Source organism: Ahaetulla prasina, chromosome 3 (genome assembly GCF_028640845.1).
Source record: "Ahaetulla prasina isolate Xishuangbanna chromosome 3, ASM2864084v1, whole genome shotgun sequence".
NCBI lineage: Eukaryota > Metazoa > Chordata > Lepidosauria > Squamata > Colubridae > Ahaetulla > Ahaetulla prasina.
In genome coordinates this window covers 123,499,903-123,519,971 of record NC_080541.1, presented here as the reverse complement: position 1 = coordinate 123,519,971, position 20,069 = coordinate 123,499,903, and the positions used below count along the sequence as shown (strand labels likewise).

Here is a 20,069-nt window from a genome sequence, read left to right as displayed (position 1 = left end):
AATGCTCAACCCCTGCTCAAGCAGGAGACCCCATATCATTTATGATATATGGTTGCCCACTCTCTTTTTCAAAGCTTCCTGTGATGAAGCATCCACAACTTCTGAAGGAAAATTATTCCACATGTTGATTGCTTTCAGGGTTAGAAAATTTCTCCTTAAGTTTTTCTATGTTGCTTCTCTCCTTGGTTAGCTTCCATCTATTGTTTATTGTCTTGCTTTTTGGTATTTGGTGGTGCTTTGAAAAATAGTTTGACCCTTCAAAGCATCCCAATTGAACACTGCTATCATGTCTTCTCCTTTTCATTAGACTAGACTTTTGAGACTCTGGAAAGGCAGGCCCTGGGATGCCTGTCCAAATACAAACTCTTGCCCTTCTCCTTTGGGCAGAGCAGCTGAGACCACCCAAATCAGCTCCCAACCCTTGGATCACTACTCACAGAAGGGTAGATACTCAAGACAATTGTTTGGTTCTCTCCTCCCTTCTGCAAACAGGAAAGAGGAAATACACTTTGGCAATTTAATCCCTCTTCCCAAATCATCAGTCACTTTCAGGCCATTAACAGGCGCCCCAAAGCTAGCACTCTTCTGTTATAGACACATTTCCTATGAAGAGCAAGGTTTTCCCGCCCCCCCCCCAAGTAATTAATGACAATGTGCTAAATTTGGATGGTAGCAAAGTGTGTGTCTTTATTCCAATTCAGATGTAATCACCTATCAGAAAGAGATCTGACTGCCTGCCATCAACACAGCATGTCTGTTCTCCTGGGTTCTGCAGTCATACCTGAAGAAACCTAAGGAACATACCTCCAATTTTACCAGGAGAAAGATAGAGGAACAGCTATTCATTCCTATGAACTTTGAGATAAACTCATAGGGCATGCTTTCACAATTGGACCAAAACCAGGGGTGAAATCCAGCAGGTTCTGACAGGTTCTGGAGAACCAGTAGCGGAAATTTTGAGTAGTTCGGGGAACCAGCAAATACCACCTCTGGCTGGCCCCAGAGTGGGGTGGGAATGGAGATTTTGCAGTATCTTTCCCCTGCCACACCACCAAGCCTTGCCCACAGAACCTGTACCAAAAAAAATTGGATTTCACCACTGACCCAAGCTCCTCTTCCCATTGAAGCTAGATCGTGCTTTTGTATTGTTTTTACCTGCTGTTAAAACCAATCTTTCTTTCCCTCCAAGTATATTAAATAATTACAGTGGTGAGAATCTAAAACATAATCAATGGATGAGGGAGAGTTTAAAACTTTTAACTAGTCAGGAAAAGTCAGGAAGACTTTAAAACTTTAACTGGTTCATGCCCCATGGCTAAAATATGAGTTGGAATGCTCAGCACAAGTTCACAAATTCATGTTCATATTCATCATGCCCTTGCAGCCTGGGAAAAAAGACATGAAACTAACCTTAATATTTTAAAATGGATTGTTTCTGTGCAAAAGTAATAATATCTCTAAAAATGCCTACTTTCTACTGACAGCTCACAAAACAGCAAAGTTCTTTGTAATAAAGTTGCAAACGCTTCTTCCCTTTTAGCACATAGAAGGCTCGCAGTTGAAAAACAATGTTAATGTGGCAATAGTTGAGAATTTATAGAATTTGTTCATTCACCAGGAAGAAATCAGAATTTATAGAATTTGTGACTTGCAGTACTAGTTCTGGTAATAACTCTTGCAAATAGTGCACATTAGATGCTCCTTTGCATATAGGGATGGCAGAAAAGCTGAGAGTGCTGAACTTGCAATCAGTTACCTATGGAGTTTGATCAGAAAGGTTTTAAGAATTGTGGGGGGAAAAAATAAAAGGGCAGAGGCATTTTTTTAAACTCTTCTTAAACTGCTATATTTCAGTAACTCTTCAATAACAAAACAGAAGAAGGCTGCTTCACCTCCAATCCAATATTAACAAAAATTGTCTAAACAGTTATCAGCAAGCTACTCTGAGAGCCACTATTTACATCGCTGAACTTCTGAGTTTTAACAGAATTGATCCAATATAGCCCATTAATAAGAGAGAGAGAGGATATTAGAATAACAAAGAAATTAGAAAAGTGCTCTCATGACTCAGTTCTCATGAATAAAGTTTGGCTGGAATTTCAGGAATTGAAATCTGCATAAAACACACATTTTTTCTTGTAATGAAATACTCAGAACGATTTTAAAAATTATTCAGAGTATAACAATAGTAAAAGAAATAATAGTTTCAAGCTGTATTTCTGAAACTTTCTGTAACTACAGATTGTAAAATTCAGAAAAAGTGGAAAATATCCAAGTAAACAACCCCTCTCTCTTTTTTTACATGGTTAAAAAGTGGGAGGTTTGCTGTGGGGAATACTTTCCCATCTCCTCCATCTTGAAATCCCCCTTTAACTCAATTTTTTATTTATCATAGAATCATAGGGCTGGAAGGGACCTTGGAGGTCTTCTAGTCAAACCCTCTGTCCAATGCCTGAATTCTTACATCAACCTGGACAAATTATTGTCCAATCTGTTATTGAAAACCTCCAGCGATGGAGCACAAACAGCTCCAAATGCAACCCGTTTCATTGATTAATTGCTCTCATTATCAGGAATTTTTTCCTGCGTTCGTTCCAGGTTGGATCCCCCTCTGATGAGCTTCCACCCATTGCTTCTTGTCCTGCCCTCAGATGTTATAGGCCGCCTCTTGTCTGTGTCAGTCCTTCCATGTATTGGAAGATGTTTATCATGTCAACCTCTTAATTAGGCTAAACAGTCCTAGTTCCCTTAACTGTTCATCATACAATTTACCGCCAGACCTCTTATCATCTTTGTTGTTCTTCTCTGCACTCTTTCTAGGGCTTCAGCATCTTTTTTGTATTGCAGTGTTGCTTGAGTAGTCCCAAGAGACCATTGTTCTACTTAGGATAGCAATGTGACCTATATGTTGGTATCTGGACTGAAGACATCTTGTTATTGTCGATTTTTTAAATTTTCTGCATGTATTATTATTGATACATGTCAATGAATACATTTGTGGCCAGTGACCCAATTTCCAGAACCAAATAATAATTCAGCATGGTAAACAACAACTTAAACATTAAAAGCATCCAATTGGGATAAACTAGAAACAGTATAAACAGCAATTGGAAATGTCCTCTTTGTTGTGTCTTGTCTGCTAGCTATATAAATTATCTTCTTAAAAAATAGTGATGTGATGTTATGGAATTTAGTAGAATCTGGCCAGCCAACTGACAAGAACACAGACAAACTATGGACCACAATGAATTACCAAGACTTTACACAGCACCATGTAGCTTAGAATAATAGAGATGGGAAAGGCCTAGTGATGGACAGTCACACTTAATTACAACTGAGAGTAAATATGGTGCAGTAGCTAAGAAATGGAAAAGTTCAGGTTGTAATCCACTCTCAACAATGGAAGCTCACCAGGTGATTCAGAGCCAATCATGCTCTCTTAAAACAATTGACTTAAGAGAGTTTCTGTTATGGGGAAAACAGAGAAAGGAGCACTGCATATGCCATCTTGAACTTCTGAACAAAAGGCAGGATATAAGTCTAAGAAAGAACGAAATTTACTCTCAGAAGTTGTAGCATTTGGGTTCCCTTGTTGCAGCTTGGAAGTTAAGTAGTATAGGTTCTTGTACTTGGAGGAATGGCTATATGTCAGGGCTATGGAATAAACTGGAAAATTGATTCTCGCCCTCCCCCCAAAGAAGACAAGGGCAAATCACTTTTGTATTATTACCAAAACCCTATTCAACAGCTATGTTGGGTTTGGTAGTTGCCCAATAACATATCATAGCTCTGTCCTTAGATGTAGTTTTCCAACCTGGCTTAATTATTTTAAATCGTATTACTGTAATGCAAACATACCCATAAGCTATGATAAAAATCTATTCCAGAGCACATCCTACAAATATCTGACTTACTTCTCTTCAACCAGAAATAACTTGTTTCATATGTACTGTATATAATTGGCACAGAGGATAAAAAGCTAATTTTTCAAACAACGTCTACAGTGGAATAATAACCTCAGTATCCATTTGACAAAAGGCAATATAGACATACAAGCCTTGATTTTTCTGGACAGCCATACAGTGAGCTTTAGATGCAATGAACCAAATTTTAGTTTGGACTTCACTCCCAAACAATGGGTAAACAGCTTGGATAAGTAGTTAATGTAATTTGCATCCATATCAAGTTAATATGATTATGTATTAACTTGATTTGCATAATTACAGCAATCTCATGGACAGACATAAATGTTGCAAAAAATAAGTTATACCATAATTAACATAAAGTAAATTAACTCAAATGACATAAACTGATGCAAAATACAGACATTTGGTTTAATGGACTTTCAGATTTAATAAACTTCCCTGCCTCTAAATGGTCATGCACTGTAACAACTGTAACAACCTGTGCAGTAATGTAAACACATCTTCCCAAATCAACTGTCATTCTCCAGCAAAAGAGACTGGGGGTTTCTTGGGTCACACTCAGATTTAATCCCTGGCATTATGATCTTTAGGTGAAAAGGATGGGGAGGATTTTTAGGAGAGAAGGAAGAGAAAAGCAGACACTTGCAATCTCATTAGAGTAGATCTGACATGACATGAAGCTTCGTATGTTGTGAAGCTGTGCAGGGGTTATCTTATGAGATCATGATATTCCATCCTTGAGAATAGGGAGAGGAGGGGTCTCTACAATCCAAACCCCACACACTAGGGCTACCCTTAAACAGCATTTGCCTTGGATTGAGTACTGCATCCAGATACATGCTGTTGGACAATCTTATAGAATTTGTAGTTCAGATTTTTAAATTTTTTCCTCTGAACTGACTTCATATACATATGAAGTTATGAAAGAGTCATATTTGGCAGTAGAATATTTGTTTGTGAAGCTCAATATTGTTTCCTTGATCAAAAGACGTTTTATCCATCTCTGCATCAAAATATCCTTTTCATTAGTAACGATAGAGATTCAGTGCCAACCCAGAATCATTTTGCCTCTTGAGCCAATAATTTTTGGCCTCATCTACCTTGTTAGACTACTGTAGGAATAAAATAACAAAATCACTCTTTCTTTTAAAAAATGGACTTAGTTGTATGTATCACAAGGGAGAAAAAAAGATAAAGTCTGTTAAAAAGTGAGTTTCCAGCAAGTGGAATTATAGAAATGGACCCTATAATTACCAAAATTGAATATCTCATATGGGTAAACATGTTCTAGAACTGAGTAAGCAAATGGGGAATTCTGAGACTTGAATGGTTCTTTGGAATGTGTTACCTTGTAAAGAGATTTAATCTTTCTGAAGTTTGAAAAACATGACAATTTTTGCAAGAGATGAAGGAATGAATCAGATATTTTCTGAGTTTGTGATAATCATTTTAGCGTCTTGGAATCCTATCTGCTGTAACACTTAGAATCCTTAAGACATTGTGGACTTTAAGAGTGCATTTAACACGAAGAACATTGTGTGCACATTTGAAGAGAATTCAAACTTGACTACAGACTACTCTTTAATTAAGAATTCTGATAAATATTTTTATATGGCTTCACAACACTCTGATCCAGTATGGCAATTCTTATATTTCCTAAACTAAAATTTAATATGACTAGTTCTCTGTTTTTAATTTTTACCCAATTTTATCAAAAAGATCGTAAACCAGAATTGGCTACTTTTTAAAAGCGTAAGTTTTGGGTGTAAGTAATACTGATGAACTAAAATGTCTTTAATGGGGCCTTTAAAATTCTCACATTATTATCATTTATTATGAATTAACATAGCATCACCTAAGTACATGCTACTTGATACATAAATCTTTAGGGAAAATGGGACACAAGCCAGAAATAAATTTCTTTAAATGAGTTCATTGAAATTAGACAGATTCTCTCAGGCTAAGAGGAACAGATGGGGATGGGTGGGGAGAAACTAGGCAGAAGAATGGCATAAAGTTCAAAGTATCTGTGTCAACTATGCCTGCCACTGAAGGTTATGAACTCATATTTAGATAACATTTAATGTTAAGCCAAAAAGAAAATCACATACATAGTCCCGAGACTATTCTCACTCATAAAATCAAAATGAAAATTCTGCCAATTGTTTTTCAATAAGTATTCCAAGCCTACCGTACCAAGAAATGACAGGAGGCTTCGCTCATCTTCTGTGCTGCTATCCAGCCACTCGGCCGCGTCTCCAGGAGAAAGGAGACTCATTCTCCAGCTAGAAAACTTTTCCATACAGTAGATAATGGCAGCATAAATCTGGGAAGGGAAAGCAGGGAAACGCGGAGGGTCTTGGGAGGCCAGTACTTAGGCTTTTTGGCTGAACCAAATAAAATGGACTGTAGAAAAGAAAGTGTACCGTGGTCTGACTCCGGTCTCCCTAGCTGACGGACTTATCTGATTAAAAGACAAGAGGCAGGAGAGAAGATTTGATGTCAGCTTCTCAGCTCAAGCAGGAAGAGTAAAAAGAAGATGACAGGCTGGTGGCCTCCAGTTTAAAAATGACAAAACAGCTTTTAAAAATGCGGAGGCATGGAAAGACAAAGAAAAATGACCCCACTACAGGAAAGATTAGCAAAGCCATGCAGTTAATAAAGTGTAATATATGACTGCCCTCCTTTTAGGGGGAAAAATGATATAAAATTCTCATAGCTTTGTTTTGCAGTTTTCCGAAGGAAGACCGTTTAGAATCCTGCCAACAACGGAGAGGTTTGCATCGCCACCAGACCTTTCCTACTCCAGCTACAATTACAATAGCATCTGACTCGCTTACAACACATTTGCTCATGCAATGGCAGGTTGATCAATCTGTGAATAGGAAGAGTCCCTCCCTCCTTCCCTCCCTCCCTCCGCAAGGCAGCTGCATTGATCGACAATAATGGAATCTGTTTCTGACTGCCAACAACAGCATTAAGGATATTAGAACAGCTCCTCTTCATCAGAATGAGAAGCAGCCCGACGACGCAACCCTGGTTCGACTTTGGCCTCCTTGGTTAATAGGGCTCCCCCCTATCCATTGGGAAAGACAAAGGAAAGGGTCAGCAGAAACAAGACCTGTTAGGAGAATCAAAGGAGCCACAGCTACAGAAACAGGGTCCAATTAGTTGACAAAGAAGAGAGTATACGAAGGCTGCCCACTGCCTGTGCCTGTTCTGTAGCTGTATATTGGGTGCATCCTGTATTTTTTTGCAACATAAAACTGAGGGTGTGAGGAGGCAAGAATGTTTTATATGACTTAAAGGGTCACTTTCCAGGTTTGCACAAATGAAAGCAAGTTATGAGTTCTGGCAAATGAGAAACATCTGGCCCTTACAAATCAGAAGCATCTTTCTCCCTCTGAGACCTGTGCTGATGTTCTGAGAAAAATCATTCTTATTAAAGGAATAGGACTCCTTATTATTCTTTTAAAATAAATCTACATAAAAAGAACCCCTACTAATTCCTGCACTCTACTAATTATCATTACAAATAACCTTTTGGAAGGAAATTATATAAAAATCATAACGAGGGTCAGCAAAAAAAAAAAAATACAATCAGGCTAGGAAAGCATATGGGCAGGGAGAGATGGCATCAATTCTCAGTAGGAGAAAAATTCTAATTACAGGTAGTCCTTGACTTACGACTACAATTGAGCCCAACATTTCCTAAGTTGCTAAGTGAGACATTTGTTAGTGAATGTTGCCCCATTTTATGACCTTTCTTGTCGCAGTTATTTAAGTGAATCACTGAAATTGTTAAGTTAGTGACACTTGTTAAGTGAATCTGGCTCCCCAAATGACTTTGTTTATCTGATGGTCAAAAAAGATGATCACATGACCTAGGGACATTGCAACCGTCATAAATATAAGTCAGTTGCCAAGTGTCTAAATTTTGATCACATGACTATGAGATGCTGCAACGGTCATAAGTATGAAAAATGGACATAATTCCCTTTTTTCAGTGCCGTTGTAACTTGGAATGTTCACTAAATGAATTGTTGTAAGTTGAGGACTACCTGTAATTCACTATTCTGTAACATATAACATTTGCATATAGAGCCAAACATTTTTAACAACGCTCAGGCCAATGCTCTCAAATTCACCAGTTAATGAGAAGGGGCAGTATGTAAAATGGGACAACCAAAGAATATTTAGTGCCTTTTTTCTTCAATGATGAAGATGAGAGTGGAGGGGACACCAAGAAAATCCCCTGGCCATGTGTTTCCATAAGTCTGGACTATACTCATAAACATCTCCCTCCTCAACAGGCGCTATATACTACTGGCAACAAAGAACCAGGTGATCAGTTGAGCAACAAAAAATCTTTGATAATCAACTCAATGTAATTGAATTATGAATTAGCCATTAATGAAGGGGAAAAATAAGCACAAATAATTGATTTTCCCTGTTTAAATCCTACCAAGTGATCAGTCTCTAAAGTACATTCTCTTTCCGTTTATAGTGGTTGGTTCTTTTTGATTTTGTCACAGGAGATTATTCTACAACTGAAAATGTTGAAATGAGAATGACTTTTCCCAAACCAGAGAATGAGATAGCCAATGCAGCATTGCAATCTAGAATTTATTTACAAATTTACTCTTGATAATTTATATGCTCAGGGAAAAATGTAACAGATGAGGGAGTGAAACTTCAAGTACATTTCAAACTTGATTTGTTAAAAACTCTGTTTATGTGAAACTGAATCCATAGAAAAAACTATGCCATGTCTGTGAAATACCCAAACTTCAAATTGTAAAGTATCAATACATAGCTTAAAACATATTGAAAAGTCTAAATATCAATATGTATATCATAACCAGAGATTGTTTTTAGAGATGTCACGTGTCTGACATTTAGGAGTCCAAGCAGCTTTTGTTTTCTTGTGGATTTAGAAGCTGAATTTCTGATAAATGAAGCTTCACAGAAGTTTGCGTATAAGCATTTTATAATGCAGTCTAGTAGCATGATCATTTATAATGCATGCAAACACTAGAGCCTTGACAGCCATGGCAAGAGACGCTTTGTGTGCACAAAAAGCAAGAGTGCAACTATAATAAAGTGCATTATCTTTTTAAGCATTATGAAGCCACAAAAGATGGAGCCATGGAACTGACTCAAACTAGTCCAAGGGGTCTTCACTGACTAAATTTGCAATAATTTTTTTTCATATTACTGAAACAATATGTATTAAAATGTCTAAAGTTAACTGAGACTGAAGGAAAGTGTTAATTTAGCTTATTTCGCCTTATTCCAAATTATCAGGTTTGGCAACCAAAGCTTAGAATACCTACAGATAAAATAACTGACAAGGTATTTGGAGGTCTATGTTATAGCAATTATTTTATAATATAAGGAAATAAAACTACACCATGCACATTAAACTGTATACCTCACGTGCACTTTTAGTTAAAGAAGGATAATAGAATAGCCATGGAAACTAAGACAAGTCTGAAAATGCAGCATATTATTGCAATGGTTGATCAGCTTCACAAAACATTAGTATATGCCATGTAATCTAATGTCCCACTGATGTGGTATTACTCTAAGTCTGCTTCCAGTTGCTTTCACATCAGTTAACCACCTAACAACTCCTTGGTACGAACTGAAGTTACTTCTTGGATGAGAATTGAAATGTCTTCAAGAAAAAACAAAGTCCAGTTGCCTGTAAAAAAAGTACCTTTGGGACAACTCCTTGGTACATTCCCATAAACAAATGTATTCCTCTTCAAAGCAAGTGTTCCTTTCTTCTATCTGCAAACCTGACAAGTTTAACTAGATGCAATGAACTAGATATTATCAGCATTAAGGTTGAATGTGTTATGTCAGTCACCAAGGTGGTCCATCTTTTTCATTTCAGATGGAAAGCAAATCAGAAAGGGGCGGGAACCACAGAGTACATATTTCCTCTTATGCAGTGTTATGATTGGTCTAGCTGCATCTAGCAGAGATTAAGTTATTACTTCTGTAAAGCAGAGTAGTCCATCAGAAAGAAAGTTAAAAGCCAATAATTGCTCTTCTCAAATGTCATAGATCACAAAACTTCATTTGCTTTTATGGAGGGAGGTACCTTTAAATCAGCCTTGACTTCCAGCAACTGCAATTTTCTTGGCAGGATTGAAAAAATGCCTTGCCATTGCCTGCTTTCTAGAGCTGAGACAGAGTGACTGGCCCAGAGTGACTGTTACCTTGCTAACTTTGTGCCCAAATTAGGGCACAACTGATATGTTAACCATTACATCAAATTGGCTCTCTTTATCCTTTGATGCTGTTAGGCAGCATCAAAGGATAAAGACTAAGGCAGGACTTATTTCTTGTAATTGTGTCTAACCTTACTGCTTGGGTAAAATATCCAATAGTATAATTCCTGTATTAGCCACAGCTTGTCAATACAAGTTAGCTACTTCTCATTTTCTGAAGTTCATTCCAGTACATGCTTCATCCTGAAAGACAGGCAGTTATCCAGCAAATATTGGCATGATATACTGAGTGAATGCTTCACCTGGAAATAAGAATACCCTAACCAATCAGCAGGTGCCAAAGAGAATGAAAACACCTCCTCTCAAATTCCAATGGAGTGGTATGCCTGTGTTTAAAAGTATTGTTACTTTCCTCTGGAATTGTTATGTTTCAATTCTCTGGCTTCTCATAGGGAATTCTGCATTGCCCTTTAACTTTAATACTGCCATAGGCTCATCATGTAATATTAGGTGAGACATTTTCTGTTGCCAGCCATTTTATATATGCATGCATGGGAACAATACAGAGACACTAGGGGTTTCAGAATAATAGAAAGTAACTAACTACTAACTCTAACATATGAGGGAGCAATATTTTCTTGAATGGCTGATTCCAGAACACTAGTCAGCTGATTCAAATTACAAATTGATGGACTGACTGCAGCTTCCTGTTGGTTGTCCACTTGGCAGCACATCATGTTTTGCTCAGGGCAGTACATTAAATAATCTTGACTGATACTTCACCGTAATATAGCTTGATGGAGATTGAAAAGGCAGACATACTTTCTGTAACTCTTTTTTAAATAATCAATGTATCTACTGACTTCTACTTATAATCATTCTTATGGTAATGAATGACAGATGGACTTAAAGGTGGGATAAATGACATTAAATATCTTCATCCATCAAAGGAACCAGCACTACTTCACATGAGAAACTGAAGGCTGAAACATTCCTGCCCAATTTGAATTAATCAGGTGGACAGGCAGGAACTTGTAACCTCCAGCTATTTGGGGAACCATGGATATTCTCATTCTGCTAAAGGCCATTCTGGAATTTCAAAAAAAGTATAGGCATGCCATAGAATTTGGATTATTGTGGCAGCTAACTGCTTTCTGACTTGGAAGAAATTAAAAGAATCCAGTAGGAAGATTTAAATCCAGTGGGAAGATTTACCTACAAAACAGAACGAGTGAGTTATTCCATCCACCACAGTGTTTGATATTCCAAGAAGTCTGTCATCAGTTTTGGATTATAAGTGTGGATTATCTGTGTTTTAACCAAACGGGTTAGTTTCTCTTCATTTCAAACATGTATATGTATATTAGGAAAAAAAGCACAATTATTTCAGTTAATCTGTTTCATCTGAAGTTGTTGAGGAAGGAGAGAGGAAAGGAACTAATAAAATGCAGCTAAGGAAGGACCAATATTGTTAACACTATGACAATAATTTTTACCCAAGTGTTGTTCAAAATACAAGATATCATTATGGTTCCTGGCACAGAGTTTTTTGTAATATAAATATTGTTCTTCTATATACAAATGTAAGCAACAATTTCTGTTAAGCACATGAATTTTTGTGGATAAAAGTTAATTTAATTGAATGTCACGGATGAAGAGGATGTGATTAAAAAAAAAACTTATAAAAAATCATTAGTGTTTCAGATGCCCATAACACTTTTAGGGCTTCACACACTGCACTTTGACTCGTGAAAGAAAAACACTATCACAGAATAAAAATTTAAAAGTTCTAAGTTATTAAAAATACAACACAAAACTACTATGTGCAACCAGGAACATACACCTGTGGTATGTCAAAAAAGCAAGATGATGGTGACTTACTGTAGTGTGAACCTCTGCCTTATTACTGTAATACATAAACAAGCTTCTATTTGTAAAGTTCTGTATTCAGTGTAACTATGAAAATACAAATGCACTATTTGTTCTGGTTGCTTGTCAGCAGGGGTGAGATTCAGCCGGTTCGTACCGGTTTGGGCGAACTGGTAGTTGTGACCTGTGGGTGGGCCCACCGCCACCCACCTGCTCTGGTGCTATGCTTTCCTATTTAGCTGCGTTTTTAAGCTGCATGCATGCGTGCAAGTGTGCACGAGCAAAGCGCGTGCACAGAAGGCTGCACGCAGATGCAGACGGCATGCGTACAAGTGAAGCGAGCGTGTGCGCGCGCTCACATTTTCAGTGCTGGGGCAAACCGGTTGTTAAATTATGTGAAGCCCACCTCTGCTTGTCAGTCTAATTACACATATAAATTGTTACAAGATTTGATAACTGTTGTTATTTTATTGTTGTAATTATTTACATTATAGAGTTGTACAAATAAATTAATATACACAGGATGGAAAACAAAGTCTGAGAAAGTTGCAAAGAAAAATGAAGTTTTCAACATAGAATGGCACCGTGGTTATCTATTATTAAAGTCCCTGCTTCAAATTTAATTTCAATCACAAATATAGTGGTCAGCCCCAGGGAAGCCATTATTTCCTTCATATTAGAATATCGCTAACCTATTTTTCAGAGCAAATGTATGGATTTTGAGATAATGCCTGCCTGTCATTATTCTAAATATCGTATTAAAAAAGTATCTAGGTAGTATTCTGCTGTCTACTATCTCTCCTTTGTAATCTATCTTTGGACTGTATGTTCCATTGTGATAATTTTTTCCTGAATTTTATGAGGCAAATTATCCCTAAAAGGTCAGAAGCAGTTTTAGAGAAGACGCAAGGTAGATTTCCCACAATTTCTGACTGAATCAGGACTCCACCTCATGGCACCTCATTAGACATTTTTAGCATCTTAAGAAAATATTCTGACAATGAAAGGTGATACAGGGAGGAGCTTTCTCATTCATAAAATGGCTACCATGGCTCATCTCATCAGAAAACATTTTTTTTTAATGTGAGGAAATTTAACTGAGCAAAATTTCTAGCATTACAATAATGCTCCACAATGTACATTTATCTTGTACTGTCTCTTTTCAGTCCATAGCAAAAACTTGCATAAGATGCTGCCAGAGCATACTATATAATTTGAGTGCGCTAGTGAACATTCCCTAATTTCCCCTCTCTTTACTTCTAATGTGTTACTAGTGAGTATGGTTTCTTGTTTTCTCTTTGATTGCTACAAAATGTTGAAAAAGTTGAGTAGTATTCACCCTGAAGATGCAGAGTAGCTCACAAAATCGTTGGAGAAATCCTGGCTTGTGACAGACAGAAATAATGCTCCTTCCTCTTTCCCAACTATCTATTTGTGGTTAGAAAGTCTAATAAAAGAAAAGTGAATGGTTATTTTGAAGATGTCACTTTTTGTCTCAGTAACTCCATTGGGCTGTGCAAGTATATATTAACTGATTTTAGGCTTACATGCCAGAGGTCACACTTGGCAGGAACATATTTTTGAAAGAAGGATGGGAGTCATTGTATTCATATTGCAGTACACGAAGCGTAGGAATAAATGAAAAAAATTTCACTTTTTCCTGATACATTTTTGCCTTGAAGAGCATACAATCTGACATTTGCCATGGAAAAAACTCCAGAGGAAAGGAAACAAAAGCTAAACCAGGAAGAATAGGCATTCCATTCCATTTCAATAATGCCTGGAGTTTAGCAAATCACTGCGTAGAAAAGATGGGGTTTAAGGAGGAATTTGAAGGTAGAATGAGAATTATGGAAAACTTCCAAGCAAAGAGGCAGCCAAAGAAAACAGCACAAAGGAGCCTGAATGGTAGAGATCAACCAAACCCAGAAGCAGGTTGGAGAACACCAAAGAGAATACTAAAAATGGTTCTGGAATAGGGGAGCAGACAGGAAATTACTATATGAATAATAATAACATCAACCTCATGACTGGAAAAAGCCTTCATTAAAAGAAGGGCAAAAGGCCTTATTAAGTACTTACGCACATGTCATATTTTTCATGACTGTCTAGAACAGGAAGGACATGGCTACAAAAAGATTCCCCTTTGCAGGGTGTCTTTCTCCCTTTCAAATTCCCCAATTTCTCCCTGTGAGAATGGGTATTTCTTTACTCTCTCTCTCTTTCTCTCTGTGTGTGTGTGTGTGTGTGTGTGTGTGTGTGTGTGTGTCACTGTGAGATAAAGAACTGACTTTACAGGTATTTTAAAATAATAAATTGAAGTTCTTTGTTTTTATATCCAGCTTCAGGACTTCTTCCCCCCCCCCCCCCCAGTTCCATAACAGGAAGTTTTGTCTGTTACAATTCAAGGCGATTACAAGTTAATCATTCCCGCATTGAGGGGGTGGGTGAGATGGGGAGGAAATAGTTAATTTTAAATCCGAGCCAGTATAAGGGTTGGGGTTTTAAATGTGTCTTAAATGTCCTGGACTAATTAAACACAATTACTTGTCCCAACTTGTTTTAGGAAAATTCTATCTTAATGACATAGCCAAAGAAGAAAATAGTTGTTCTCTTTCAGTCCTACATTGTATCTGTTTACAGCCTGCTTAATCAAGTTATAGACAGAATAAAAGCTGTTTTAAGACATCAGTTACAAGTGAACAAGTTTCACCTGTGAACAGACCCTCCCGCACAGGATCTGTTCAGAATTTGAAACAACTCGCAATATTGGAGAGTTAATGTTGGAGGTGAATGTATCACTTTTAAAGCAAGATGACTTGCTCGGGTTCACAATCTAAGCCACTGAGAATGTACAAACCTTTCAGTAATTTCTAATGTTCAGAATGTTCCATGTTTGTGAAACAATATGTTGGCACATTTGCTCCAATACAATTTGATCCCCCAAAGGGGAAATTTCCCTGCTTTCCCTTGCAAAAAAAAAAAAAAAAAGTAAAAAAGGAGCCACAAAACTGACAAGAGAAACACAAAGAGAGTTCAAATATTCCTCTGACCCTTCGCCATAAGAAAAAAACTCTCTAAAGAAACAGTACTGTGCTTCGCAAGTCAGATATTAGAGAATAGCACTTAGCTCTACCCCTCCCAATCCCCCGCCCTAGAAGGAACAAAACACCACTCACCAACTTCTTAGTCACTTTGTCAAAACTACTGTCCCGCTCTTTGTGGGTCCCAATTTTCCTGGGGCGGCAATAGTGGCTGAAAGGGACTTTACCTGAATCCTCCATCTCGTGAACTTGCCAATGCCTCAGTCATGCTCCTGTCAGCCCCACTCTCCCAGCCCCACTTTCAGCAGCTACGCTCCTTGTCCATCCTCTGCCTGGGAATGCAGAAAGGCCAGCACCAAAACAGAGGCCCGGCCTCTGTGGCCTCTGTTTTGGCTTCTTAAAGCAGTTCAACAATAGCTGCCCTTTCTCTGGCTTGCATTCTCTCCCACGGCTAGGAGCGTGCTGGAATCCCTGGGCGTCCGTCTGTGTGTACAGAATCAAACTAATAGGGACGGCTTTTTCTTTTCCTTTGCCCAAAGGGGTGTGCACGTGTGTGAGCAGGAGGCGGCTCCCGGCAGTGAAAACATGAAGTCAGTGATTTAAAAAGTTTGAATGACTGCTTGATAATTCAGTTTAGCCGGTCCATTCCCAAGGTGCCACCTTCTTAAATCTGAATTGAGTAGGCGTACCAAAGATTAAAAAAAAAAAAGCAGATGTTCAAAGAAGAAGGCAAACTTCATATCGAATGTTTTTATGAAACTGAAAAACAATGATAAAATTAGTTTCTTAGATGCACTTTTTGTTATTAAAGGAAACCATTGTTTGTTTCCTTTATTTCCTTCCAAGCCCCTCGTCCAGTAGCAGAAATTCCAATCAAGCCAATCTTCTCTGCTTGCTCTTAGGTTGAATTCTCAGGCAGTCTGAGAATAAAAACAAATTGCAGTCATTGAAATAGTACTCATTCCATTTGCTTTAATGTGCTGACGTGAAGACATGATAATACCACTGCAGAGAGCTGTTCATCAAGTTTGAGCAATTTTAAGAATGCCACTGTTTGATTTTAGTTCCCACCTGTCCATCCAGAACTGTCAAAGAAAACAGTCAAAACTCCCTCTTAAGCCCGAGATAAGAATAACTCTATGTTTGGCTGCTACAATTAACCATGAGCTGAAGACATGAGATTTATCTCCTGCAGGGTCTGAACCTTTGCTGAGGTTAGAGGGAAGATCCTATTCCCTTGCTGATTTTACAACGGTCGTCAGATTTCCCCTCCCCTCCTAGAAACAGGGATAGTAGCTTTGATGAATTGAGCTTCTATTGCTCACAAGGGAAATCCACTACAAAGCTTCAGGGCAGGCTTTGAATGTTGAGTTTGCCCTCCTATAAAGCTAACCAGGGAAATCAAAGCAATTGAGATGTTTGATCTGTTTTTCTTTCAAAAGTTCAGGATACCTGATCTCTCAGCATGGCGTGTAGGACATGGAATTTCACATATGTGAGATATGGGCAGCTATATATATTTGCTAAACAAACAAACAAACAAACAAACAAACAAACAAACAAACAAACAAACGGCTTTAATTTACAAGAAGACAGATATATAAAAATACTGGCAGTAGTAACTGCTTGAAGTGTAGAAATTATTATTCAGAGACATGACAAGGTCCCTTTCATAGTACATTAACTTTATACTACATACTATATTTTTGATGTTTTAATATGTATTCCTGTAGTTATTAGAGGGTAGGATTTGATGGCCCTTAAATGGCCCTTTCCAGTTCCACATTTCCATAAATGAACTAGGCAACACATTAGTCACCGAGTCATTCTTTCAGTGATAATGCCTTACAAAGAAACAGAGTAACATGGACAGGCACAAAAACAGTGGAAACAGGAGAAACTTCCTACCAGCTTTCCCACTGACCGATTGTGGGAAGCTGGCAGAGAGCACTGGGAATCACGATCACATGACAGTGGCTAACTGCGGCAACACTGCAGCAGCTGTAACTTTGCATATAGAGTTGGTGTGAAGAGCCTTAAAATTGCAATTGAACAAGAATAATGAGTCCTAGATATTGTAAATTAGTGGATCTGAGGTACTTTGATTCAAAAGTTTTTGTGCTACAATGCACTGTTTATGCCAATTGAATTTTAGAAACAGATAGACAAGAGTAAAGGTAGTCCTCGACTTATTATGTCAATTGAGCCCCAATTTTCCACTGCTAAGCGAGGAACTTGTTAAGTGAGCATTGTCCCATTTTATGATCTTTTTTGCTACAATTGTTGAGTGAATCATATGGTCATTAAACAATTCTGACTTTTCCCATTGACTTTGCTTGTAGGAGGCCAATTGGAATGATTACAAATGGTGATCACATGACCCCGGGACATTGCAACTGCCATAAATACATTCCAGTTGCCAAGTGCTTGAATTTTGATCATGTGACCATGGATAAGTGTTGAGTTTCAGATACACTTTTTTACACCTAGTTTACAAGAGAAACAACAACAACAAGAAACTACCCTGTTTCTCAATATCTTTATCAGCAGAAGAAACAGTGCAGTTTACATACTCAAGTTTATTAATAAACAACCATACTAACCAGGTGCTTCTCTACCAAAACAATAACTCAACTGTCCACAAGAAGATTGTATATGAACATTATTAGCCGGGAAAATCACACTGCAATAACCCAGAAATGTAAAAAGCGAAAACAGACTATCTACATAGTATCTTCCGACATAGTGGATGTCCACACGATGACCTGAAAATGTGCCTAGTCACAAAATCTATTGTAACACAATCATTAGAACTATGAAATAACTCCCTCCCCATCAAAAATATATCTGAGATACTAGCAACCTCTCATCATCATTGTAACATACAAACCAACAAAATTGCTCTAAAAAATATGAAGATTCAATAACCAAAGAAGAAAAAGCAGGAGTCCTCCACAAACGTCAACTGACAGTCAGAAGAGACATTCATTCATTCATTCATTCATTCATTTGTGTGTGTGTGTGTGTGTGTGTGTGTGTGTGTGTGTGTGTGTGTGTATGTATGTATGTATGTATGTGTATGTATGTATATAAAAAAAACAATTGCTACCAACCTGCCTTCCACTGAGGACCTGTATACTGCAGGAGTCAAAAAGAGGGCTATGAAAATATCTACAGACTCCTCACATCCTGGACATAAATTGTTTCAACTTCTACCGTCAAAATGAAGCTATAGGGCATTGCACACCAGAACAAGTAGACACAAGGACAGATTTTCCCCCATGCCATCATTCTGCTACTAATTCTCACAATACTGTCAAACTAGTTAGTAAGGCTGTATAACTATTATTCTTCTCATTTTTCCTATTACCTATCTCCTTTTCTACTTATGACTATAACTTTATTGCTTATATCTTTATAATTTATATTGTTTTATTTAGTTTCCTAGTATGATTTATGTTGATTGTTTAGTATCCTATTACTATCACTAAGTGTTGTATCTTATGATTTACGATGAGTGTATTTTTATGATTACTATGATCATGATTTATCACTTATAGCTTTATGTACACTAAGAGTTTATGCACCGAAGAAAAATTCCTTGTGTGTCCAATCACACTTGGCCAATAAAGAATTCTATTCTATAAATAAAGAATTCTATGCATGTATTTTTCACACTTTTGAATAGCCCTTCTCCCTCAATGAGGGACTCTTCTTAGTGTTTTAGCTTGGAAACTGTTGACTTTTAGACTACAACAAATTAAAATGAAATTGCTAGGGAATATTCAGAAGCTTGGCCTTCTGACAAATACACATACATATACATATACATATACAAACACAAACACGTGTGCGTGCATGCGTGTGTGATTTGTCAGTCCCACAGAGGTAAACCCCATCCATATATCATCTGAAAGATATAACCACAATTCAAGGAAGGAAGGAAACATCCCAAAGCACATTCTCTCTAGTTACCAACAATCAGGTATCCTGGAAACAACACTAAATAAACAATCAAGAGAAAAAAACAGTACTTTAATCAAAGAACCATCAAGTGGGAACCACTCCCCAACCTAGACCTGAAAGGTAAGCTACTATATGTGAACAACCAATAAACTCCATTCTCCCTTGAACTGATGATGTTGCTAAGCAGGATAATGAAACAGCTGCAGGAAAACAACCAAGCTCGCAAAATATCAAGAATCCTAGTGGTCCTAGGTATCAACCTAGTGGTACATTTATTGTATTCTGGACAACTACTGTACCTAAACATGACTTGCATTTAGGCTTTGTAATTTGATTATGTACATATATAATAGCACTGTGTGGGTTATACAAACTTGGGAGTGGGCAGTGAAAATCTGCAGTTATTTCTCTTGGTCTCCAAACTGAGATAGAAAGTCAGTATAGCTGTAACATATAAACCCTCACAAGGACTCTTCTGCTTCCAATTTTTTAACTCCCAAAAGGACACTGTGGCTGAAAAGAGTCTAAGACTTATTGCATCCTGTCTGCAGTGATTCTGACCCTGGTTAAGCCATCACATTTTTTTAAAATAGTAATACCAAAAAGAAAACAGCACCAAGTGTTAACCAAACCAGCCAGATTACTGATAAAAAATAATAATAACCCAAGTGCTGTTAAACTCAAGTTCATTAAGCCATCTGGAGTTGAAGAATTGGTAAATGCTTTCTTCAGATGATATGATATGCTTAGTCATGGAGTCACAATACAGGTAGTCCTCGACTTACGACCACAATGGAGCCCAAAATTTATGTTGTTAAGCGAGACATTTGTTAAGTGAATTTTGCCCCATGTTACAGCCTTTCTCGTCACAGTTGTTAAGTGAAACACTGCAGGTGATACGTTGGTAACACGGTTTTTTTTTTTTTTTTTTTTATTCAAAAAGTTTTACAAAATTTTTTTTTTCCCCTTTCCCCCCCTCGTCCCCCTCCCTTCGCAACCCCCCTCCCCCCCCCGACTTCCCG

General features: G+C 37.6%; 1 protein-coding gene across 4 annotated transcripts in view; it reads right to left on the bottom strand.

Annotated features, from left to right (window-relative positions):
• Positions 1-20,069, bottom strand: part of RASAL2 (RAS protein activator like 2) — a 157,308-nt gene that overhangs the window by 90,274 nt on the left and 46,965 nt on the right. Inside the window, exon 1 of one of the 4 annotated variants that reach the window (XM_058175415.1) lies at positions 15,309-15,824. The exons of the other annotated variants lie outside the window; for them this stretch is intronic. Coding sequence (XP_058031398.1) covers positions 15,309-15,321 — 13 coding nt within the window. The 5' untranslated portion in view covers positions 15,322-15,824. Of the gene's footprint in view, positions 1-15,308; positions 15,825-20,069 lie in introns of those variants that run through there. 4 annotated transcript variants of the gene reach the window in all.